Source organism: Felis catus, chromosome D1 (genome assembly GCF_018350175.1).
Source record: "Felis catus isolate Fca126 chromosome D1, F.catus_Fca126_mat1.0, whole genome shotgun sequence".
NCBI classification, from domain to species: domain Eukaryota; kingdom Metazoa; phylum Chordata; class Mammalia; order Carnivora; family Felidae; genus Felis; species Felis catus.
Genome location: NC_058377.1, coordinates 69,758,972 through 69,785,462, shown reverse-complemented (window position 1 = coordinate 69,785,462; position 26,491 = coordinate 69,758,972). Strand labels below are relative to the sequence as shown.

General features: G+C 36.2%; 1 protein-coding gene across 6 annotated transcripts in view; it reads left to right on the top strand.

Moving 5' to 3' along the window:
- The window catches only part of BTBD10 (BTB domain containing 10), an 87,389-nt gene that overhangs the window by 12,889 nt on the left and 48,009 nt on the right, over positions 1-26,491 (top strand). For 2 of the 6 annotated variants that reach the window (XM_045038979.1, XM_045038978.1), the window contains exons 2-3: positions 14,107-14,262; positions 14,827-14,913. The exons of 2 other annotated variants lie outside the window; for them this stretch is intronic. In XM_045038979.1, the coding sequence (XP_044894914.1) occupies positions 14,162-14,262; positions 14,827-14,913 (188 nt within the window). In that variant the 5' untranslated portion in view covers positions 14,107-14,161. Of the gene's footprint in view, positions 1-14,106; positions 14,263-14,826; positions 14,914-18,260; positions 19,233-26,491 lie in introns of those variants that run through there. 2 more of the 6 variants (XM_045038981.1, XM_045038980.1) reach the window with 2 other exon arrangements.

Below are 26,491 nucleotides of genomic sequence, written 5' to 3'. Positions count from 1 at the left end.
GTCTCAAGGCAAATTTTAGATTCCTTAAAATGAAACATTTAGAGGAGAAAACTATTTTGGTGGGGGAGGCTCTGATATTCTGCCTCTAATTGTGCTGGCATATATGATAGTTACTAGCCACATACCGCTTTTTAAATTTAGATTAATTAAAATGGAAAATTAAAAATTTCCTCAGTTGTACATTCTAAGTGCTTAATAGCCACATAAGGCTAGTAGCTACTTTTTGTACAGTGTAGACATAAGCCATTTTCATTAAAACACGAAGTTTTGTTGGGTAGCACAACAGTCCAGAACTTGAATATACTTATGGCCTTTTCTGGCCTATCGAGTTGATGGCAGATAAACAAGCAAAAATCTGAAAGGAATAGAAGGTAGCAGGGATAATGAACAGGGCAAAATGGAACAGTATAAAGGTTATATGAAGGAAATATATGACTTATTTAAAAAGTTTCAGAAGAAAAAAAATATTTTTTAAAGGGTCATGGAGGAAAAAAGAAAACAATTAAGAGTCTTTGTTTAAAGGGTGCTTGTTCTTAGGAGTTGAATGTAATCTCCTTTGATTTAGGCACTTCATCAGCTTATTGGAGATTTGCCTATATTAAATTTTATGTCAAGGTGATTTGTTCAATTAAGATGTTTCCAGTTTTGAATGCAATACTATTTGGTCATACAAGAAAAGGAAAAATAGGGACATATGAACAGAAAACAAAACTTAAAATTTTTTTAGAATATTAAAAAAATCGTAGGTCTTTTATGAGTTTTAAGAATTTAGCACTATAAACAGCATCTAGTTCTTTACAAATGCTATCCGTGTAATGCAGGTACTTAGAAAATGCTTAAGATGTGGAAAGATTTTCAAACATTCATTGATCTGTTTAAGATGGGATAAAACAAATAAACATTTCTTGAAGTGTTAGTGCCTTGACTAAGAAATCAGCAAAATTTGAATAGAAATTCTATGGGGCGCCTGGGTGGCTCAGTTGGTTGAGCGTCCGGCTTCGGCTCAGGTTTTTTGGTTTTTCAGGTTTTCGGCTCACGGTTTGTGAGTTCGATCCCCACATTGGACTCTGTGCTGACAGCTCAGAGTCTGGAGCCTGTTTCAGATTCTGTGTGTGTGTCTCTCTCTCTGCTCCTCCCCTGCTCACATTCTCTCTTTCTCTCTCTCTCAAAAACAAATATTAAAAAAAAAAATTAAAAAAAAAATTCTCAGTTTTTAAGAGTCTCTTATGCTTTGATGGGGGGTGGGAGGGAAGGGGGGGTGGGAGGGAAGGGAGGGTGGGTGATGGGTATTGAGGAGGGCACCTTTTGGGATGAGCACTGGGTGTTGTATGGAAACAAATTTGACAATAAATTTCATATATTGAAAAAAAAATTCTATAGAAGTTGTAAAAATCAATTACCTCAAAGATTTTATCTCCAAGTAGCCTTTGGAAGATCAGGGGCTGAATGTGAGTTGGCATTGAAAGTTTTACATTTTGGTGGATTAAATAAGGAGGCCTTTTAAATAGCCAAAGAACTTTACTTTTTAATGGAAATTCCATGCAATTTTATTAAATCTGTGAATATCTCTAGCGGTTAGCAAAACGCCTGAAGAAATGTTAAGTACCTAATGAATACATTTTGAACGAAAGCATAAATCATTTAAATTTGATATCATGGAACTAGTTACACAAAATTTAGTCAGACATAATCTAGTATAAAAATAACCTGAATAAACTTCTTAACTTTATTCACTTGCCTTACTTTAACTGTAGCCAATCAGAGAAGGACAAACCTTGACAATTGAAAGGGCTTCCTTCTGTGAAATTGACCCACAGCTTTAAGGAATATTTTGGGGAAACTTAAGGGTTATTTGATAATATTATTTAAAATGTTTTCAGGGCTATTTCCTATACTTTCCCTCCTTTAACCCCACTTTCTTAGTGTATATCTCCTGAGAGCAAGTATTGGCAATAAAAATTGAATTTATAATTTTTGCTCATTTGAGGGTAGGATTCACATGATTGGTGCTCTTTACCATAACTAAAACATGGGTATAATTATATGGTACTGTTCTTTTTTAATACAAGCAACTAAGTTAAAGACTGTCCAAAAATCTTCATCATTTATATTTCCCCTTTACTAATAGATTGTGTTAAATGAAATTTCTTTCATCTTAATGTTAAAACATTTTGTAAAAGCTTATATATCAGTTGTACTAAGCTGTGGGGACACACTTGAATCATACTTTCTTCTTGTCCTTAAGGATCTTACAGTTTAATACAAGACACGTGGCAGAAACATTCTACCAGTGCATAATGATGGGGCTTAGCACATGCTACCCCAAAATGTGGTACCTTGGCATATCGATTACTTTAAGCTGAGGGAATGTGAGAAATGGCAGGAGTAGGATGGACTTTCTGACCTGTCTCTAAAGCAAGTCAAAAAACCCTCATGAGAGGTATCTTCCTTTATCCAGAGGAAAGGATTATTCTTCTCTCTGAAGATGAAGGGATACAGAGAAGAATCTGAGGAACAGGCAGTTTGCTACACTTAGCTCATACTCTGTCCTGTTATATCTTTCCACAACTTTCCACTCTTCATCACATAAGAACTAAATAAGAACCCTCAGATTAATAATTTCTTCAGGTTTTCATTTCTTTATGAACGCTCCAGTGTCATGTAAAATTTATATTAAACAAATCTGTATGCTTTTCTTCTGTTAATCTGTCTTTTGTTATAGGGGTTTCAGTTGAGAACTTCCAAGGGTAGAGGAAAAAGATATTTTTCCTCTTCTATAATATGTATTGACATATTGTAGAAGCAGTCAGAAACAAACAAACAAAAACTACACTTAAGCAAGTAAAATTAAACAGGGAAGATAATTTCTGTAACAGAGCCACCTCCAAATACTTTATTGTAGATAATGCTGTATTATGCAAACAGCATGTGTTATATTCAAATACTATAAGGAATATAGTGAAAAGTCTCATTCCAGCCTTTCTGCAGAGGCAACTTTGTCATAAGTTTTATGTGATATTTATAATGATTTTAAAAAAAAATTTTTTTTTTCAACGTTTATTTATTTTTGGGACAGAGAGAGACAGAGCATGAACGGGGGAGGGGCAGAGAGAGAGGGAGACACAGAATCAGAAACAGGCTCCAGGCTCCGAGCCATCAGCCCAGAGCCTGACGCGGGGCTCGAACTCACGGACCGCAAGATCGTGACCTGGCTGAAGTCAGACGCTTAACCGACTGCGCCACCCAGGCGCCCCTATAATGATTTTAAAAACATATGCATGCATGGGTATATATATTTTATTTATTTTTTAAGTAAGCCTTATGCCCAACAAGGGCCTTGAACTCACAACCCGAAGATCAAGAGTCACATGCTCTACTGACTCAGCCAGCTAGGCACATTGTGTTTGGTTTGCATATGTATTTTTATTTTTTAATTTAATTAAATTTTTTATTTTTTTAAGTTTATTTTTATTTATTTTGAAAGAGAGAGAGCAAGTGGGGGAGGGCAGAGAGAGGGAGAATCCCAAGCCCCATTGTGGGGCTCAAACTCACAAACTGTGAGATCATGACTTGAGCTGAAGTCAAGAACCAACTGAGCCACTCAGGTACCCCTGCGTATGAATTTTTAAAACATACTGAGGTACATAATGCACATCTGTACCTTGCTTTTTAGTGTAGCAATGTATCTTGGAATATTTTCCTTATTAGTATACATATTATCTATCTCATTTTTACTGATTGCATGATATTATGCAGAGTTTTAGCCAGTTTGTTTTTGATGAACATTTAGATTGGTTTCAGGTTTTTGCTGTGACAAATGTGTGAAGTCAAGGAGAGAAAATAGATGTATGCTTTTTGTGTGTATGTGTATGTTAGTATAGTGGTATGTATGATTAGAACAAGGGCTGAGCAGAATCTTAAGCTTTTAGTGTAATACATAGAATATATTGGATAATATGGCAGACAGACTCTGAGGTAGTTCCTCTGATCCCTGCTTGCTGGTGTTCATGCCCTTTAGTGTGAGCAGAATTTGTGATTTCCTTTTAGCCAGAAGAATATGTTAAGGGTAATGAGATGTTCCCTAATTATAAAACTCCATTTTGCCAGCATGTTTGCTATCTCTCCATCATTAGTTTTGAATCCTACTACTATGAGGAAATGAACTATTACAATCACAGTAAGCTTGGGAGTGGATCCTTCTCTAGTTGAGCCTCCAAATAAGGATCTGGTCATGGTTGACACCTTCATTGTAGCCTTGCAGAGGACCCAGCTAAACTCCGCCAGATTCCTGACCAGCAGAAACTGAGAAAATAATATGTGTGTTGTAAACCATTGGGTGGGTTTATGGTAATTTGTTATGTAGCAGGGGACTTTTATCTCCAAAAGAGAGAATTTTAAAATTTTAAGCTTCTGGGATACAGCAAGAATGCTATGATAAAAATAACTGAAGGAGTTTTTGCTGAGGTTAGAAACGAGGATGGTTGGTTTGTTCTTCCATGCATTAAAATTTATGGGTAAGCTAACAGTGAAATAACTGTTTTCATCTAAGTACTATAGGAATGACATAAGGTTTTGATTTAGATGCTAAAAGTGTTATCAGCAGTTTTGTCTAAAGTGCGTGGTTTTTTGATGACCCTGAAAAGTCTAAGGTATTTTTGATGTTAAGTAGAACAGGGAGGGTCAGTTCCCTGGAGAAATAAAGATAATTGAAAGTGAGTAGAAATCCTATCCCTCCCTAATCATTCATCCCCTGCTCCTGTGTTGTGATTATTTTAGAGGTTTTTTTGTGTGTTTTTTTTGAACCGGGACATGGATGATACCCGTTTCATCTTTTTATTCCAACCATCTAGCACATTATAGGTGCTCATTAATTGTTGAGCAACTTCCTAGGAATTCTCATTTTCTGTGATCTCAAAAGGCAACTAGAAAGTCATGAATGAGCTAATGAAATATACAAAATTTGCATTCAGTAGTCTATTAGAGAAAGTCAGCAATGTGCCAGCACTGTGTTACTATATAAGGTTTCCTGACTCATATTTTTTTAAAGTTTATTTATTTATTTATTTTGAGAGAGAGAGCAAGCACATGTGCTTGAGCAGGGGATGGGCAGAGAGGGAGAGAGAATGCCAAGCAGGCTCCTTGCTGTCAGCGCAGAGCCTGACTTAGGGCTCAGACTCATGAACTGTGAGATCATGACCTGAGGCAAAATCAGGAGTCAGAGGCTTAGCTGACTGAGCCACCCAGGTGCTCCCTGACTCATCTATTTTTTATAACAATTTGATTGGAAGTTATAGGTAATAGAGAAAAAAATGGTAATGAGAATTATGTTATTTTTTCACATTTAAGGAAATTGAGGACTTGGAGGTTAAGAAGCTTCTTTCTACAAAGTCATACGACTAGTTGTTCTGATTCCAAAATCTTTTTGTCTTAGCCACTTAGTATTGTGGCAGAAGTAGAAAGGTTCCCACCGGTTTTCATTATCAAAAGTTATGTGTGTCATTATGGCAGTGAGCAGTGGGAAGATAGCTTTAAGTATCCTTGATGGTAATGGGGACAATATGATTTAGGTTTTTTGATTAAAACTTGGTTTAAATATGTCATGCTGATATGTTTGATAATTATAAGTATTAAACATCTCTGCTAATTTTTTCACTTTCTTTTTGAATTTCTTTGTAAATTTACATCCAACAAAATTCTCTTTCTGGTGTACAGGTCTTATGAATTTTGACAAAGGCATACAGTTGCATAACTACCACCACCGCAATCCAGATATAGAATAGTTCCATCACCCCCCCCAAAATTAACTTGTGCTGTCCCTGTGTAGTTCCCCAAGCCCTGGGGGGAACAGGCCCTGGCTGTTCTGTTCTATATCCCTGTCTTCTCAAGAATGTTATAGAAATGGAATCGTCTGGTATGGAACCTTTGAGTCTGGTTTCTTTAGCTTACCATAACACTTTTGAGATTCCATTTTGTTGAGTGTATCAGTAGTAACTCTAATTACTTACATGTTGTATCGTTAGATGCTTTCCCACCTGTGTTTACAGATAACATCCAGTCTTTGTTTCTCTGTAGTCTATGGATTGGATAATTTCTACTGATCTGTTTTCAAGTTCCCTTATTTTTTTCCTCATCTTGTGTGCTGTTTTGCCCATCTAATGAAATTTTCATTTTAGTTATTCTTTCCAGCTACAGCTGAAGTTTTCATTTTTTGATAATTTTCATTTCTTTATTGAGAATCCCTTTCTGCCATTCATCAAGACTACCTTCTTATTGTAGTTCTTTGAATATATTCCTTTAATTGTTTAAATATGTGGTTTGAAGTCATTCACTAAATCCTATATCTGGGCCTACCTGGAGTCACTTTCTATTGATTGCTGTTTTACTTTCTTATTTCTTTGCATCGCATAATTTTTGGCAGAAACCAGGGTATTGATTATAATGTTCTTATGAGTATTGTTGTTTTGTTCTAGTGGACCATTAAGTTGCCTGGACTCAATCGCACACATTGTTTCCCAAGCAGTGTATACCATCTGATATCTGTGCTTAGTTCTTACTTCTTCCAGCTACTTGGTTTTTAGTATGGTCTCCTGGGGAGTGAGTGGAGGAAAGTGCTCCCGCCACCTGTGTAATTTGGTGATCAGCCAAAAATTTGGGCCTAGATTACATTCACATTTTGGAGCTCACCCTCCCTGTACTTCCTCTACTTTTGGATATTCCCTTTTAATTTCTAGCTTCTCTGGCTCTGATGGTTTCTGTCCTCTGGCACTCTTAAGCCAATAAGGGTTTCAGCTTCCTGCTGCTTGGGCTGTGTATGGTTGGGCCTGCACTCAGTTTAAAAAGCATCAAACTCCTAGATCTTAGGCCGTGCAGCTTTCAAGGGTAAATTCCTCTGTAGTCTACCACAGAGGGCCTGGAGTCTCTCCTCCATGCGTGTGTAATTTAGCCTAGTAGAATTTATGTTTAGATTTTGGGTCATACCTCTGTGTGGTTCTTTCACTTCCAGTATGTCTGACTTAAATTTCCAGCTGCACTTCTAGTTCTGAACTGTTTTCTCTACTACTTTGAGCTGTATGGCTGGCTGGTTTCCTTCACCATATTTCTAGGGGATTGGGAAGGGCACTCAGCATAAGAACTTCATCTGAACACAAAATTCTGTTGCCTTTCAGAATATGCTCTTCTTTCACTACTTTATGCTTTGGGATATTTGCCAGTGCTTTTAAACAGTAGTTTTAAAAATATTTTATCCAGGTTTACAGGGGGCCTGGGTGGCTCAATTGGTTAGGCGTCTGAATTCGGCTCATGTCACCATCTCACGGTTTGTGGGTTTGAGCCCCACGTCGGGCTCTGTGCTGACAGCTCAGAGCCTGGAGCCTGCTTCCGATTCTGTGTCTCCTCCTCTCTCTGCCCCTCCCCTGCTTGGACTCTCTCTCTCTCTCTCTCTCTCTCTCTCTCAAAAATAAACATTAAAAAAGTATTTTATCGAGGTTTAAATCATTGTTATCTGTAGGAGGCTCACATGATTGCTTAACTTGGCTGCCTGTACAGGTTTCTTTTCACCCCTCTGGTTTACTTTTCTTTTAAAAGTTGCTTCTAGGGGCGCCTGGGTGGCGCAGTCGGTTAAGCGTCCGACTTCAGCCAGGTCACGATCTCGCGGTCCGGGAGTTCGAGCCCCGCGTCGGGCTCTGGGCTGATGGCTCAGAGCCTGGAGTCTGTTTCCGATTCCGTGTCTCCCTCTCTCTCTGCCCCTCCCCCGTTCATGCTGTCTCTCTCTGTCCCAAAAATAAACGTTGAAAAAAAAAAATTAAAAAAAAAAAGTTGCTTCTAGGGGCATCTGGATGGCTCAGTCAGTTAAGTGTTGACTCTTGATTTCAGCTCAGGTCATGATCTCAGGGTTCCTGAGATTGAGCCCCATGTTGGGCTCTGTGCTGACAACGCAGAGCCGGCTTGGGATTCTCTCTCTCCCTCTCTTTGCCCCTCCCTGCCTCTCAAAATAAACTTTTAAAAAGTTGCTCTCACCTGTTGTTTTTATTATTTTTTAAGTTTATTTATTTTGAGAAAGAGCAGAAGGGACAGGGAGAGGGAGAGAGAGAATCCCATCAGGCTCCACACTGTCAGTGCTGAGCCCGACAGGGGGCTCAAATTCACAAAGTGTGAGACCATGACCTGAGCTGAAATCAAGAGTCTGAGGCTTAACGGACTGAGCCAGCCAGGCAACCCCCTCCTCCCAGCCTGTTCTTTTTCTTTCACAGTTATCTGTAGCAGTATTCATTCTCTCCAGCCTCTCCAATTATTGATGTAGTTAAAATATCCTCTGGATACTTGCCTTTCTTTGCAGCCAAAGGCAGTCTTGTCTTGGCTCTTCGGGCTGGTATCACTGTGTGATTTTATTCTTTTCATTGTTTTTCCTCTTACTTATCAGGTCTTTCTCTCCAGTAACCACCACACTTGAATTACTTTGTTTGCAAAGTTTGAGAGATAAAAACAATTTTCCGTTAATAGAAAAGTTCTCATATAATGACACTATTCAGAATGAGATCCCAGTAGGATGAACAAAGCCACAAGATGGCTGAAGTTTAAAAAAAGACATCTGCTGGCTGTAGGGAACAAATGTTAATGAATTTCTGTATACCTAGCTTAGTATGTTAGAAAGAATATGGGCTTGGGACACCTGAGTGGCCCAGTTGATTACGCATGGACTCTTGATTTTGACTCAGGTCATGATCTGGTTGGTGAGTTTGAGCCCGTGTTGGGCTCTGCACTGACAGAAGCCTGCTTGAGATGCCCACTCCCTCTCTCTCTGCCCCTGCCCTTCTTGTGCATGTGCCCTCCCTCCATCTCTCTCTCTTTCAAAAAAAAAAAAAAAATAATAAACAAAAAAAAGAACATGGGCTTTCTGTTAGACTGGGATTCTAATGTTAGCTCTAAGATCTTTTCATCTATAAAACATGATTATAATATTAGCTTGTTTTGAGCTTTAAATAGGAGAAAATTAAACTTCCTTGCCCACTGATACACAACATAGGACAGAATAAAGTCTCCATGTACTATCCTTTTTTCAAAAAAAAAAAAACACAAAACTTTTCTATGAATCATTGCCATTAATTAATACTACCTGGAAATAGTATCCCAAAGACCACTTATTTATGTTATTATAATCTTGAAGATTCTGTTCCCCCACACCCCCTTTTTAAATAGTAATATCCAAGAGAAGAGATGTAATTGAATTGCCTTTTTCCTAGTTGACTTTTGACAGACAGTCTCCTGAATGCATGTCTCTAGCCAGTTGGCCTAGTTGTTCCTCCCTCTGCACAGATTATATCTAAATTATTTAGAATTTAGATTATTTCTTGTCATAGGCTCTGGGTCTGGAGTTTTCTCTTGTCCAGCAAGAGAGTGGACACAAAATTGAAATGCAAGAGAGGCTAATGTCTGGGAGGAGACAGGAGCCCCTAGTAAGGGTCCTTGCTCTGACCCTTGCTCCATTTTTATTAGGATCAGAATGGGCGTGCACAAGGATACAGTGAAACCGTGGACATTAACTCATGGGCGTGGGGAAAAGAGGTTTTGAAGATATGCAGTGTTAGGGGTTTGGGTCAGTACAAAACAAAATTCTGGTGCTGGGCGGGAGGTTGTATACAGCAGACAGGAGGCGCCACCTCTGTTTACCTAAACTGGCCAAGAGGACTAGAAAGATGAAGCATGCTACCTCAGGGTCAACAAGGCACCTTTCTTTTGCTAATTAGTTCCACTCAGGGCAACTTCTGCTGGCTGTTTTCCATAGTCCTGTTTACCTGTTTACCTATTTTGGTCCATCCTTCCTGTGAAAGCAGCTTTCTGCTATTTTACTAAGTTGGGTGGCATTTCAGCCCTGAACACCTAATCTTGTTTACCTCATTTTTGATGCTTTCATCCTGAGGCTTTTCTATTCCTATATCTTTGTCCTGTACTGGGAGCCTATGCCCTGTTTACCTAATCTTGTTTACCCAAACTTGGGTGTGTTCATCCTGTGGCTTTCTAATTCTTTATGCCTTGTTAACCCATCAGTGCAGTCTCAGGGAATTCCTAAGTTTATTCCCCACAATTTCTGTCATGCCTAAAAAAGCAATGAACTGTGACATGTTTTCTAAGAACTTTGTTTCTAGTAGTCCAGTAATTACGTTTTTGATGATTACAAGATCCATACAATAATAAACTTTAGTTTGCCCGTATGAAGTATACACTGAGGAGCCAAAAGTCCTCTATTTTAAAGGATCTTTTTATCGTAAGGAGTTTAGATCAGGACATGGAGAGTCATTAAAAGTTCTTAATTTTGATTACAGTGCAGCTAGTATAGACTGAATGGTGATAAAGAGGTCAACCAAAATCCTTGCAGATATATGTTAAGGATTCAGTTGAAGGCAGCAGCCTTACGAATGAAAAGGGAGAGGAGTCAAAATTTTGAAGTAGACTTGATGTTGGGAAATGAGAAGTCAAGGATGACTTCGGAGTTCTTGAGTTAGTGAATAGAGATGACATTAGCTGATGTGGGAGGCCAAGATAGAGCCTGGCATTGTTGAATTTGGGGTGCTTGTTGAAGAATTCATATAGAGATAATGAAAACAGTGTATGTAGTATGTAAAACCTGGTGTTCTCAAGGGTTTGGTCCTCATGGTTTTTTTGTCCGCTGTCTCCCTGGACCCAGCAAATGAAGATGGAATCCTAAAGAACACCCAAGTTTTAATGGAGATGAAGAATTGGGGTAATGGTGTAAGAACTATGCAGGTAGGAGAGAGACACAGGAGTAAGTGGTATGTGGAGCCATCAACTGAGGCTTTTTTCCTTTACTAGGGTGAGATTTGGAGCACAGGAACAATGCCCAACTTGATTTAGCATCTTATAAATAGCTTGGCGTATCATATTTGGTGTTCAGTAAGTCCTTGAATGAATGAATGAATGAATGAATGAATGAATGAAATGAAATAAAATATAATGTCACTATGATGCAGAGATTGATTAAAATAGAAGAGATTCTTACACATTTCAAACTAGTATATGTGTGTCATTTACCTTTTATCTATTTGTAGTCTTGTTTATAGCTTATTGATAACATTTGAAAGTATGCCAGCACATGTAGGCAAATACAGGCATATTTTTTCCAGATATCGCAGTTTGAATTTCCCTTGTTTTTAGCCTGTTCGTAGTCTTGACTATTGGGAGTAAGGATTGGGAAGAAATCTTTCACATGGTGATACCCAAGTTTTATTGACAAATGTAAATATGATTTTTCAGTTGACCTTTTTGATAACTTTCATCTGAAATTCTTTACTTTCTTGTGTCTGGCTGTAAAATACATGCTTCTTAATTTTCATAGATTGATTAATAAGACCTACTGGTATTTCCCATCTGCTACCTACATGCTACCCACTGTAAAATGTTGGAAAATGTAGATCTGAATTTGCCTTATGTATTCTTTGAGGTTCTGTTTTTTAGTCACTTTCTCTATCATTCTTCCCCCAGTGGACATCTTTGGGTATCCAGAGGGGTGTGTCTTATAATTAAATGTCAGGAGGAGATAAAACGCTCTTGTAAAGAAATATTAATGCCTGAAATAGCTTATTGGAAGACCTCTAAAGTAAGGAAAAAAATTCTAAATCTCATTCTACACAAACCTACTAAGCCTCTCTATGTCTTTATTTTTCCTTTTTATTTTTCTCGATACTTGTTACCACCTTTTTCTGACTTTTTCTTTTGTCTGATTTGTTCTTTCTTACCCTTCTCTTCTGCCTCATCTCTCCTGTACAGATAAGTAGATACAATATCAAATTGAAGTTTAAAGAGTTTCTTTTTTAGTAAATACATTTTTATAATTAAAAACTGAAGTGAGAGGGGCGCCTGGGTGGCGCAGTCGGTTAAGCGTCCGACTTCAGCCAGGTCACGATCTCGCGGTCCGTGAGTTCGAGCCCCGCGTCAGGCTCTGGGCTGATGGCTCAGAGCCTGGGGCCTGTTTCCGATTCTGTGTCTCCCTCTCTCTCTCTGCCCCTCCCCCGTTCATGCTCTCTCTCTGTCCCAAAAATAAATAAACGTTGAAAAAAAAAATTAAAAAAAAAAAAACTGAAGTGAGATTGAAATTTTTTTTTCAAAATAATTTTATAGTTTTTATGTTCCTCTGATATCTGATTGATTTTTAATTATTCACTGATCCTTAAAGAAACAGGTTTCCTTTTCCAGGAGCATTCAGCATATAAACTGTGTGGCATTTACTTAGCAATTTGAATTAGCCATTGTACAATTCTCTGACTTTGCGTTTTCTATTATTTTTTTAAGTTTATTTAAGTAATCTCTACACCCAGTGTGGGGCTTGAACTCACAACCCTGAGATCAAGAGTTCTGACTGAGCCAGCCAGGTGCCCTCCTTTTCTGTAATTTTAATTTCACTCCTTGATCTACCTACTTGTTTACATGTTTATTATATTAAAGTGTCCACTTATTGTAATATTTCAATTGTTTTTGAAAAGAAAGTATTAATTAACTATGAAGAAAAAATTATCAAATAGCAAAAACAGTTTCTCTAAAGTGGAAATCTATATTTTTTAACCTTTTATTTTTTATGGAAGTAATTCTTTTTTATGAGCTCTGAGGTAGATTCAAAATTTGAATGAATTTACCTTCGGCATTTTTTATGAGATTGTACTGGAATTTTTTAAAAATTTTTTCTTTTTTAATCTTTATTTTTGAGAGAGAGGGAGGGAGGGAGGGGTGGACAGAGAGAGAGAGGCACACACAGAATCTGAAGCAGGCTCCAGGCTCTGAGCTGTCAGCACAGAGCCTGATGCGGGGCTTGAGCTCACGAACTGCGAGATCATGACCTGAGCTGAAGTCAGACGCTTAACCGACTGAGCCAACCAAGCCACCCCTATTGTATTGGAATTTTTTATAAAAGTAAGGTATAGTATTTTTCCAAATCTGGATTCCTTTTGATGTTTATGTACAACTCCCCTCACTTTCCTCTATCAAATCCATCTTGGAAAAGTGCATAGGAAGCATGTAGGAGTGGGTGTCAGGAAACCTCTGTTCTGGTCCAAATTCTATAACTTTGTTCTGGATTGTCTAACCTCATTTAGTTGTGTGTGTGTGGTTTGTTTGTTTGTTTGTTTTTGATGTTTGGAGACTCTGAAAGTCAAATTTGATTATATCCAAACAAAATACTCCTGCTTGAACATTTATCAAGATCAAGACTTCATTCCATATAATAAATTCTCATTATTCTTTATAATCCTGCCATTTACTGACATTGTGACCTTTGGCAAAGTTACTAAACTACTGAGACCACTTTCTGTTCCGTTTATGATAATAATGCCCACCTTGTAAGGTAAAGGTTAAATTGGATAGTGAATATACTTTAAAGTACTTAGCTCAGGTGTTCTGTAAAGCTGTTGTTAATTTTCTTATAATTTAATGACTTTAGTAGAAAAAACAGTCACAAGTCTCGCATGTGAAAAGGCATGAAATGTATGAATCACATCAATACTGTATTTTTGTGGTAATTACAATGTAAGGAAACATCACATACTTTTACATACTTTTATTTTAGATAGTGTAAATACTTTTATTTTAGATATGTAAAGTGTTTACATACTTTTATTTTAGAGCCCACACTAAATTTCTACAGGGGCTCTTAAAGAAATAACAGCTTTGTTATTTGGTTTTACTAGATGCTTTGTTAAGCATCTTAAAACTTTTAGTAATTAAGAAATGTATTCCAGGTGAAATTTTGTCCAAAAGAATCATTTTGTGGAATTGCTTTGCTTTTTTTTGGTTCTATATTAATGTTTGGAAACTTGAGGTACCCAGAGGGCAGTTAAGTGTATTTGCTAAGTATAAATAACACACCGTTAAACTGTTGCATAGGGGTAAGCAGATTTAATAGACGAATCAGATTAAAAGTACCTGAAAAGACTTATGGTGTTTGTTTTAATCCCATTTGTGGCAGTTTGTATGTCTGATATTTTATAATCCTGTTCATCACTTTAAAAATCTGTCACAGTAGTGTCAGAAAGCATGTAAAATTGTTGACTATTTTATTCTGCGTGGACCAGATTTAAAGGTCAACACTACTCTTTCACGTAGGTTATGGGTGCTACATATGCTTTCAGAGCAGTAGTGTGAGGAAGCTTGAAGTGGGATGGCAGGACGGCCTCATCCTTATGACAGTAACTCCAGTGATCCAGAGAATTGGGATCGGAAATTGCATAGTAGACCTCGTAAACTTTATAAACATTCAAGGTAGGTAGAAAATATGTATTTCACATATCAAAAGCTCTGATAAAATTGACCTTTATAAAGAACCAAACTGCATTTGGTTGTGGCAAGTCCTGCAGGGGTTGGGGCTGGTTTACAAAGAATTATGTTTGCATTCCTCCTTAAAAAACTTGTACAGAAACATTTCTTTCCTTTTAATTTTCTTATATTTGTATTTATAATTTTCTTATATTTGTATTTATTTGAATTTTTGTTTCTAAGTAATGTTAAAATCTCCTTAGTGATCCTGTGAATAAATGCTATAATTAATTTAACTGTGAATCCTGGCAAGACAGGTTAGTTTTTTGTATTTAAAACTCTCCAGTTGAAATTTATTTTGTGTTCTAAGTATATTGTCTGTGTAGATTATATATAATAATTTACAGGCTATGTCATATTTTGTTGTCATCTCGATACTAATGGGAAAACCAGTCTTTCTGCAATGAGTCTACAGGTTCATTTAAAGTTTGATGCATTGAATGAAATTCATTTCAAAAATTTCGGCCCATTTATGTATTATATGTAAGGCTTTCATTTTGTGCTGTGCAGCTTAATGAGGAATACTTCATTTAGAACACTTCATTATCTGATAATTTACTGTGTTAATTGGCAGCTCATAAACCTCACATATTGCAGGTATGTAAGCATGTTTTCCTATAGAGTATTGTGCTTTGTGAATATTTACTTAGGGAATATTAACAGGCATTTAACTTACTTGAATGTAAAATTCTAATCTGATAACTGTTAGTAGTTTTCGTGAAAATGCCATGATATTGAAATCCTGTTTGTAATTTTTTTTTTGAAATCCTTTTTGTAATTTTAAAGAAATAATCCAGGTACTTTTAAACCATATGCTGTAGCTAGAAAATAGGAGAAATTGGTACTTTTTTAAAAAGTCTCCTGACGAGATGTCTGCCTTTATTGTGGACTTTTAATGTGCTTGAGTGAAAAAGTTAAGTTGACTTATTAATTTATAAGGGCACAGCAATGGTATGAGTGTTTTTTGCTTTGTTTTTTTGGGTGTGTGTGTGTATGTGTGTGTGCTTCAACTGGTGCTCTAGTACTTTTTCTTTATCCTGCTTATGTGGATAATTATTTTGTCTTTGAGATTAAAGAGAAATTAGTTTTATCTCATTAAGTGTGGGCTATTTATATCTGCTATGTTGTATACATTTTCCAGGTGAATTCTATGTTATCCTTTCTAGTTCTTAATATTTTTATGCTAACGTACAGTACTACATTATATGTGAAATGGTGACTTCATATATAGGTAAAAATAAGCTATTGTTTATTTTATAAAAGGTGCATGCATACAATGAGGAAAATTTATAAAAACTAACAGTATTTTTTTTTCATTCCTGTATCTCAGTGATAAATATCATAGCTCTTCTTGATAGCTATAGCATCAGTAACTTTTTGATGCTTTTTTTCATGTAGACTGCATCAATATTGGTTGTTTCAGTGAAAACTATTAAAGAGAAATAGAAAAAAAATACCAATACATTATTTGTTTTAAATGAAAAGACCGTGAACTCCTTTGGGCTTATTTTAACCACATTTATGGAAATTCTGCCCAAGGGAAAATAGCTTACTTTTAGAGACCTCTTGATCTTATACACTTAGGAACATATGACTTAGGATACTTTAAAAATGTATACAATTTGACTTTTTAAAAATGGCATTTTTTTGGAATCGATATTAAATTAATTGGGAGATTTTAAAAACTAACAATCAGCAAATATTGTTAAGAACTTGTACTCATTGCAGGAGAGATTCAGAAGTTTGTCAGGGTTCAGCTTGCCTGGGTGGCTCAGTTGGTTAAGCAACTGACTCTTGATTTCTGCTCAGGTCCTGAGTGGTTTGTGAGATCAAGCCCCGTGTTGGGCTCTGTGCTGATAGCACAGAGCCTGTTTGGGATTCTCTTTCTCCCTCTCTCTGCCCCTCCTCCACATGCATGTGTGTGCATGCACTCCTTCTCAAAATAAATAAAATGAACTTAAAAAAAAAAAAACTTTGTCAGGGTACCAGCATGGAATGCTTTAATATCCACACGTGGAACAATTAGAGGACAACAGGGCACCGAACTGTGGTAGTGAGTTGTAGTAAAATAAGAGTTCAGAGAAGGATTCAGTATCAACTTGAGTGGGTAAAAATGAGACTTGAACTAATCTTTGGATGATCAGGTAGATGGAGGACATTCCTGCCAGGGACTTTCTGTAGGTAACTGTGACTAGATTGGAAGGTGGAGCTCTATGAATAGTAAGTATTACCGTCCCCATTTGACAGATGAAAAAAAAAATGATGTTAATAAACTTGCCCAAGACCATCCAAATTCTAAATGGCAAAGTTAAAATTTATAACCAAGTTTCTCATTCTTTTTATTTTTAAAAATGTTGATAACTTATTATGGTACATTTTAAATATATGCAAAGTAGAGAAAACGGGTATAATAAACTCCTCTGTACGTATCTCTCAACTTCAGGTTATATCAACTCATGACCAGTTGGGTTTCATTTATGCTTCTACCTACTCTCATCCTTTTTTTTTTTTTTTTTTTTTTTTTTGATCTTTTGTATTTTATTTAGGGATATTTAAGTGAAAGAAAGCCAGACTAAACACTGGTTAAAGTTAGAGGTTTGTTTTTCTTTTATGTAAGTTCACAAGTAGGCAATACTTGATGTGGATTTAGTGGCTTAAGTATATTAGGATCAAAAATCTCTGATATTCTTTGTTTTTTCTCATGATTGCAAGATGGCTCCAGCCATCATGTCCACCTTCCGGACAAGAATGAGGGAGAAGGGAGAAGGGGGCAATGGGAAAGGGGTTTCATTTGTATTAGGAAATTAAAATTTTCAGAAATTTCTAGCAGGCAGGCATCTACTTATAAATCGTTGGCTAGAACTATGTCATATGGTCATCTCTGGATCATAGAGGCTAAGAAATATAGATGGTCATGTTGCCACCTGAAACTGAGTCGGGGATTTAAATTTATAAAAAGTAAATGTCTTAGTCTGTTCATGCTGCTATAAGAGAATACTGTAGATCAAGTGACTTATAAACAACAAATTTATTTCATTATGGTTCTGGAGGCTAGGAAGTCCAAGATTAGGGTGCTGGCACATTTGATATCTAATAAGGGCTCCCTTCCTGGTTCAGACAACTCTCTTTTTGCTGTGTCCTCACATGGTAGAAGGGGCTAGGAATCCTCTGGGGTCTTTTTTATAAAGTACGAATCCAATTCATGAGGGCTTTGTCCTCAACCTAATTACCTCCTTACCTCCAAATACTATCACATTGGGGGAATACATTTCAATACGTGAATTTGGGGGGGGGGGCACAAACCTCAGTCTTTAGCAGCAAAGAAATGAGCATTCCTTATTTCTTAGTGATTCAGTTTTTACACATAATTTAAAAAGTTGTCTTGTTTAAACTTCTATTTTGTTCTATTCCCATTTTGGAATTGCATGCATTTTTCAGTCTTTTTTTCTCCCCCACCTTTACTGGCAAGTGTAACAACAAATTTCTTGAATTCTAAAAGTAATAACAATAGTTACTATATAGGTATGCTTACCAGTGAGGTTTGAGGGTTTACTGGGCATTGCCTTGTGGTTTCATTTCCATCTAATAAACTTTAAGGTACTTTCTTCTCTGAATTTTCTTTTGAATGTAGATTGGGTATGTATAGCATTGTGATATAAAAGACAAGACAAGGAAGCTAATCTCAACACGGATGTACTTCAGGGTGTCTCTTCCCTCTGGCTTAAGCAAGTGCATACAAATAAATGGGTTAATAAATTACTGAACTTTGTTTCTTTTTGAGTAGTTGTGTAGTTAATACTTGTGTAGAGGCCCTTGTAGCTTGCTGAAAGATCCATTTCAGCTGAAGTGTATTTGGCCTGAATTGCAGCAGCTTTCTTTATAAATTACAATAGTTTTTGTTTTTAAAAAGGAAAAAGAACACCTTTTCTGTACAACTAGCATTAAAATGGCTAGATTGACAATATGCTTATTAAAAGCTCTTGAATATTTGAATTGGGTTAAATACAACTATTTAAAACTCAGAGCTGCAGTCTGCTCAGGTTACTAAAGATAAACGTATCATACATTCAATATCAGACTTTGCTGCAAGGTTTCATTCCCACATACAAGTACGCATGCTCATTTCTTCTGAGACTGCGTGAAGATTGAGCTTTACAGTTTCCTTTTTAAGCCACTTTGTAGTCTCAGTTTAGAAATAGAAAAGTTTGGTTACTTTAAAGAATAGTTCTTGAGTGGATTCTTAAAGTACACAGAATATTTTTCCTTTGTTTTTTAAAGAGAAGCTTTACTGCCCAGAATGAGTACACAATAAGATATTGAAAGGAAAAGAAGAAAGTTAGCTGCATCCTAGTTTTCTAAAACCTGGCAAGCTGGCAGAGCTAGAATTAGCATTACAGATGGCATTTGGCAACACAGCTACATATCACTAAGCCCTCATCTCCTGAGTTTTCTTCAGCCTGTCTATCAATTACAATATCCAATCACTGCACAGAGATGGAGAAATGGGATGATCACAGCTCACACGATGCTGTTTGGTTAGAAACGTCAGTGCTGCACAACCCACGGCTGAGTCAGTGTCTGTGAGAAAATGAACTGAATTAATATGTAGAGGGGGTTGTATCTCTGAACATTTGCAGCCTAAATAACCGCAATAGCATTATTACATAGTAGAGGGAGGAAAGCTAGAGGAAGTCTGTGGACAGGTGAGGTAGGGGGAGACTGCATATTTTCTGATGTTCAGAAGAATCTTGAAGATGATGGAAATATCAGATGTGCTAAAGTTTCCTAGTAATGCCCAAGGATGCTGACCTGGCTTTCAGTGCTGCATTGTTTGAAAAAGCAGAGTCCCTTTATACTCTGATTTCAGAATTTTTTTCTTGTTTTTGTGTGTCTACCTTGGCATATACTAAAGTAAGGTGTGTATTCATTTATTACATGATATCACTGGGTTATAATTCTATACATCTATGAATATGAGAGAGATTGAGAAAGATGTTTGGCCTTTATTTCATTATGATCATTTACTTTTCTGGATGAAAAGATTGTCAGCTTAATGGCAAGGTATTTAAAATAAATGGAGTGTGTTTTTACTGTTTTCATGGGTTTGATGCTTTGTTTTTTATTTCGTTTAAAGTGTTAGTAGAATCTTCATGTAACTTGAGAGAATGCATTATGTTTGGTATTGTTTTTTATGAATATCATAAAAAATTTAAGGAAAGGCTAATTTAAAATAATATTTTTAATATGTTTGAAAATTAAATTCAAGATATACAAATAAAATCGTTGAAATAATTTCCTAAAGAAGGGGGTAAATGCATTTTTACTTTTGGATGAATTAATCATTAGTTGAACCACTTACATGTAGTAGTATTTTACAAAACTGAATACATTTGAATGATGACTTTTAATTGGTTAAAATGACTTTTTTTCTAGTCTTTTAGAACGTAGACTCTGAATAAGATGCTGCCATTGAAATAGAGAGTAAATCAGATAAGTTTTTGGATTATTGCAAATTTATTTTCAACCACACAGAATTTATAAGTAAAGATAATTGTTCTTGTTACGAGATTTTCAATCTTAACAGGTGACATTGCTTACTTTATTTATATTTGGAAATTTTAGCTCAGTATTAAACAATTTGACTAATTTTTTTCCTTTTGTCTTCATTATCCCTAGCCTACTGACCCTTCATTTTGTGGGGGTTGGGGTCGGGGGGAGAATATACATTTTAACATTTTTTTTGTTTTTAATGGTTTTTAAATGGTTCATGACAGACTTTCCTTGAAATGACGGGAAATCCTTGTGATTTCCCCCCATTTAATTTTTAAAAGTTTGAATGGTCATCTTAATGGTTGTCACGACTTATTTATATATTTAGGCTAACTGGTATCTTGTGTTGGCTTTTTTTGTGGTTTGGTGACCAGAAATGTTTTTCTAAGCTTGTTTTAGAAATAGAGTTATAAAAGCAGAAATCTCAAGCTAGACCTTTTTGTCTAATACTTTATAGAATATTTTCTTTGGTTTTGTTGGTTCTTTTAAAATAATAATGCCTGTGTTATTGTAAAAGTGATACATATTCATTACATGAATTTATAAATATAGAAAGCACATAGAAAACAAAAATGTTATCTGTGATCAAAAGAAATATACTTTAAATATTTTTGCATCTAACCTTTTTTTGTGTATATAAAAATATAAAATCACACATATCTTTAAAAGTGGTTTTGAATTATTACTACTGTATATACTGTTATATAACCCTTTTTTTAAACAATCATGAACATCCCCTTTGTCACGAAATAGTCTTTTATAGCATAATTCTTAAGAACTGCATAGTGTTTTGTGTGTATATATTTTTTAACTTGCCAATTTGAGTTTTCCCAACTTTTGATTAGAGAAAAGATCATCATGATTCTATAGGATAAATTTCTCTTAAAAAGGAATAATGTCTTAGGGAGTTAAGTAAAAATGTAATTTTGATGTTTTTTGGACGGAAAAAGATCCTTAGTGTGATTACACAATAAACTCTTTAAAGATATGCACTACTTTTAAAACAGAGCAAATAGCTAAGATTGCCATAATAAAGTTTATAAAAAATAAATCTTTATGAAAATTAGGAAAGCAGGAGCTCAAATGAGCTGAGATGTTTAAAAAATGCTAAGATCAACCAAAGGGTTTCTTATAATACATTTAAAAAGGTAATCAAGGAAAGTGTAATAATAATGCCTAGCAATGAAGGAAGAGAAAAAATCCCTTAGCTCTTAGGAAGCTTCTCTTTTAAAGAGGAAGAACAAACCACCACTACCACCAATAATACATAATTACAAAGCAAACATTGCTATGAAGGACATAAAAGACAACATGGGGATAGAGATAAAGAACGCATCTAGTTAAATGGATTACCTTCTCAGCTAGTTGAAACATCTTAACCTTTACAAAAGGAAATGCCTATAAAATTTTAAGCTTATTGGTATTTGTGGTTTCTAAAGGTTTTAGAATACAAGAAGTACTAAAAGATAGGGGAATCTAGGTCTGATTTTGAGAAGTAGAAGATTTTAGAACAAAAAATGAAAGGGTAGTTTTATGACTAACTTGAAGAAAAATAGGTTAAAAATGATCCAGAATGGGTTTGCTAAAAATAGATGGTCAGAGCAACTTTGATTTTTTTTCTGATGCAGTTGTTTGACTAGTAGCAATATAATGTATTTGGACTTAAGCTTCGTTTTTGGTAAAGTCTTTTTTTATATCCTTGGGTGTATGGTGAAGGAAAAATGAGTTAGCTACAAGTTGATTATGTTAACATGATTTCAATTTTGAATGACCCTACCCGAGATTACTGATCTTGGAAGGTGGCTTTGTTCTTTGCTTTGTCTCGTTGCACATCTGGAAAAGGCAAATTAACAAATTTATAGGTGACCATGAACAAAGAAGGACAGTGCATGATCAATTAAGTGATCCAGTATGATCTCTGAGTTGGTATTGTTGGACTAAATTAAAATGAATTTTCTTTTTGGAAATCTACGTAAGACCTGAAAAACACTAACATACATTAAGTTAGCATGGCTTTAAAACACTGCACATGGAAAAGACCTGGGGGTGGTTTTTGGCAGTAAACTTGATACAAAAGTACAATATAACTGCCATCATCCCATTTTCTCCCCCACCCTCCCCACTAAAAAACCATCATAATTAATGGAAAAGAAGGCTAGAGCCACTCTGCTGTACACCAAAGTATTGTCTTCAGTTCTATGTATATTCAGAGGAAGGATGTGAAGAAGTTAGAAACCTTGTAAGTTTAAGGAACTGATTAGAGGTCTTGGGGGCAACCCTGATTGATATTAAGGAATCTCGTTATAAGAGGCATCTTCAGATATGTGAAGATTTGCCCTTTGGAAATGACATTAGACTTGGTTTGAGTCAGACTTGTTTGAGATTGAAGGCATGAGCTCTAAAATTGAACTGCTTCCTTCCCATCTCAGACCTGCCACTTAATTTGCTATTTGCACCTAATTTTAGGTGAATTCCTTAGCTTCTAAAGCTTCCATTTTCTTGGGGAGCCTGGGTGGCTCAGTTGGTTGGGCATCTGACTGCGGCTCAGGTCATGATCTCACTGTTTGTGGGTTCGAGCCCCGTGTTTGTTGGGCTCTGTGCTGACAGCTCGGAGCCTGGAGCCTGCTTGGGATTCTGTGTCTTCCTCTCTCTCTGCCTCTCCCCCACTCATGCTTGGTCTCTCTCTGTCTCTCAAAAATAAAGCTTCCATTTTCTCAACTGGGGATGGTTTTGAGGATTAAATGAAAATACATGTAAGGTGCTCAGAATTGTGCCTGGCATGTATTAACTGCTTAGATCTTAGTGTTGTTGTTATTGTTATTCGGTCGTAGTAGATAGGGCTAGGACAGTGGTTTTCAACTAGAGGCATGATTTTGCCCCTCATTTGGCTGTGGCAATGTCTGAAAGACATTTTTGGTTGTTAACAACTGGGAAGAGGGAGTGCTACTCATACCTAGTGGGTGGAGGCCAGGGGTGCTACTAAACATCCTACAAGGCACAGGACAGTTCCCGCACAACAAAGAATTAACTGGCCCAAAGCCCTGAACTAGGGTCGGATGACAAGGTTTAATTAAGCTTTAATGTTAAGAAAAGCCGTCTAAGTCAGAGCTTTCCAAAGGTGGAACAAAACTGTTTAAAAAAAAAACAAGTTACCCTTCCCTGTCATTAACAGCAATAGGTCAGCCAATTCATGAGAACTTGGTAGATGAGATTCAGAAACGAGATAGGTGTTTAGATTACATTTCTAAAAGGGTTTTCCTGAACTTAGATTCTGTGTTTCTATAGTTATTTCTCATGATAATATTTAGGCATATTGAATGCCCGGTGTTAAAAGGACTCTGATGTAAATTCTCTCATTCTTTAATTTTATCAATCTAGTTTAGTTTAGCAGGGTAGTTTAGATTTTTAATTTAATTTAATTTTTATTTATTTTTTAAGGTGGTTTTATTGAAGCATGGAGACAGGAAGAGCTGCCTAGATTTTTAATTTTAATTCTTTTACTGCTTAAAATTTTAGCATGAGGCATAGAGAAGGGAATTTAATGGAATAAGTCTGTTTTCAAAAGGACATTTGGAAATATGAGTGATTGTGGAGTTGCTATAATTTCTCTCTAGAAAGGTGTTTTGTGAAACTAATTAGTTAAAATATTCACAATTTGATATATATTTCTAAAATGAAATCTGGTATTTGTATTTCTTACCTTTTTTCCCCACTGTTTTATTTCCCCCCTTTAGTAATAAGTAGGATGGGTGCTCCAAAAGGTTTTTAAAAATAGTAATTTTTGAAGCACCTTTAACAGTATGTGATTATGTATGCATTATAATATTACTCTCAGTCATGAATAGCAACTGGCATAAAGTACTCAGTATATATTTGTTGAATGAATGACTAATCAATAGATACAAAATATATCTGACCATTAATTTAGATCTGTGCAGTTTCTAATAGTGGTTAGCTATATTTTAAAGCTACTTTATAATTTTCTATGGTAGGGAGCTGCTTGAGAATGTCAAGTATTTGGAGATTCCAATTCTTAAATTTTTATCTCTAACCCGGACCTTTCCCCGGAACTTTAGACTTATGTGTCTAACTCCTTATTTGATGTCTGCATTGGATGTTGAATAAACATCTCATTCTTTAACATGTCTAAGATATATGTATCCTTTTCAAACCTAAGCTTCCCACTGTCATTCTCATGCAGGAAATGGAACTTCCATTCTTTCAGCAGCTCAGACCAAAATCATAAAGTCCTCCTTGACTCCTCTGTCTCATATCCTACGTTTGATTTCTGAAATTTCAAAGTCTTTTTTTAAATGTTATTTTTGAGAGAGAGAGAGAGAGAGAGAGAGCGCGAGCATGAGCAGGGGAGGGGCAAAGATGGGGGCGGGGGAAACCGAGGATCCAAAGTGTCAGTGCATAGCCCAGTTCAGGGCTCTATCCCACGAACTGTGAGATCATGACCCTAGCCGAAGTTGGACACTTAACCGACTGAGCCACCTAGGCACCACTGAAATTTCAGAGTCTTATTCTTCAAAATATCTAGGCTAGTCCACTCTGCCATGTTTGCTGCTACAACTCTGGTCCCAGTCACTTTTAGCTCTCACCTGGATTATTTGCAGTAGCCTCTGAATTGGTCACTTGATTCTACCTTTGCATCCTTTCTTGCATTGTCCACTTGATCTAACATAAGTTAGATTATGTAATTTATTTTTTTTTTTAATTTTTTTTTCAACGTTTTATTTTATTTTTGGGACAGAGAGAGACAGAGCATGAACAGGGGAGTGGCAGAGAGAGAGGGAGACACAGAATCGGAAACAGGCTCCAGGCTCTGAGTCATCAGCCCAGAGCCCGACGCGGGGCTCGAACTCCCGGACCGCGAGATCGTGACCTGGCTGAAGTCGGACACTTAACCGACTGCGCCACCCAGGCGCCCCTAGATTATGTAATTTACAGTTAACTGGTATCAACAGCAAAAGCCCTTTATTCATTCATTCATTCATTCATTCATTCAAATTCAAGTTAGTTAACATACAGTGTAGTATTGGTTTGAGTAGAACCCAGTGATTCATCGCTTATATATAACACCGAGTGCTCATGCCAACAATTGCCCTCCTTAATGCCCATCGACCATTTAACGCACCCCCCGACTCACCTCCCCTTTAGTAACCCCCAAGTTTGTTCTCCATATTTAAGAGTCTCTTATGGTTTGCCTCCCTGTTTTCATCTTATTTTTCCTTCCCTTCCTCTATGTTCATCTGTTGTGTTTCTTAAATTTCACATATGAGTGAACTCATATATTTGGTTTCCTCTGACTTATTTCACTTAGCATAATACACTTTAGTTCCATCCACATTGTGACAAATGGCAAGATTTCATTCTTTTTGATGGCTGAGTAACAGTCCCTTGAATGTACGTATGTATGTATACACCGTGGATACATACTACATCTTCTTTATCCATCAGTGAACACTTGGGTTGATTCCCTATCTTGGCTATTGTAAATAATCAGTAAACTTGGGGTGCATATATCTTTGTGAATTAGTGTTTTCATTTTCTTTGGATAAATACACAGCAGTGGAATTGTTGGATTCCACCTTGTTGGATCGATCATAGAATAATTGTGTTTTTCATTTTTGGAGGAATCTTCATACCTTTATTTTTTGTGGAACCCTTTCCACTATGGCTGCACCAATTTACATTCCCACCAACAGTGTACAAGGGTACTTTTTTCTATTGAACTTTCTTGCTGCTTGTTCCCTGGAGCTGCCTTACTAGACTTGTTGACAATCTAACAATGGGATTTTTTAGGAAGAGAAAGATGTTAGGATTTAGGACTCATATTAAAACTACTCTTGGGCTGTATTTCTTGCTAAAGTTGTCTTTAGTGGGGAAATCTGGGATTTAAGTAACATTTAAAATATTTCTATGGGAAAAATGGATTAAACAACAGACTTAAAGATGACCTTTGAGACCATAGCTCAGTCCTCAGTTGAGAGCTTCCCTTTTCAGTAATTAGCCTTTGTTCCTTGGGAAACTGACAATATACTAAGCAGAAAAAAAGCTTATAGAAAGGCTAATTGACAAAAGGGGGTGGGGCGGAAGATGAAATTTGCATTAAATTTGTTGAAAATAGACTTAGAAATTTGATAGCATTTCTTATATCATCACGGTTACTGACACTTAATGTAGAAATGGGAAAATTTTCTGTAAAGGGTTGAATAGTAAATATTTTTGACTCTGTGGACTACACAGTATCCATTACAACCACTCAGTTTTGCCATTATAGAGTGAAAACAGTCATAACAATGTTTAAGCGAATGGGCATAGTTGTGTTTTAATAAAACTTTATTTACAAAATCAAGTAATGGGTTGCAAGTGGTCCATGAGTCATGGTTTTGAATCTCTTAACACCTTAAAAACTATAAACAGCTTACACAGATTAAGTGCTTAAAAACATATTAATATGAAATCATTTAAAAGGCTTACTTAAAAAAACTAAAACATAAAATATGATACTTGTTATAGTAATAAAAACATAGTTTTCCCCAAAATAAAAATAGGCTTTAAAATACTGCTGTTTTAAGGACAGGCTAATGGATAGGAACATCTAATGCAAAATTTACAA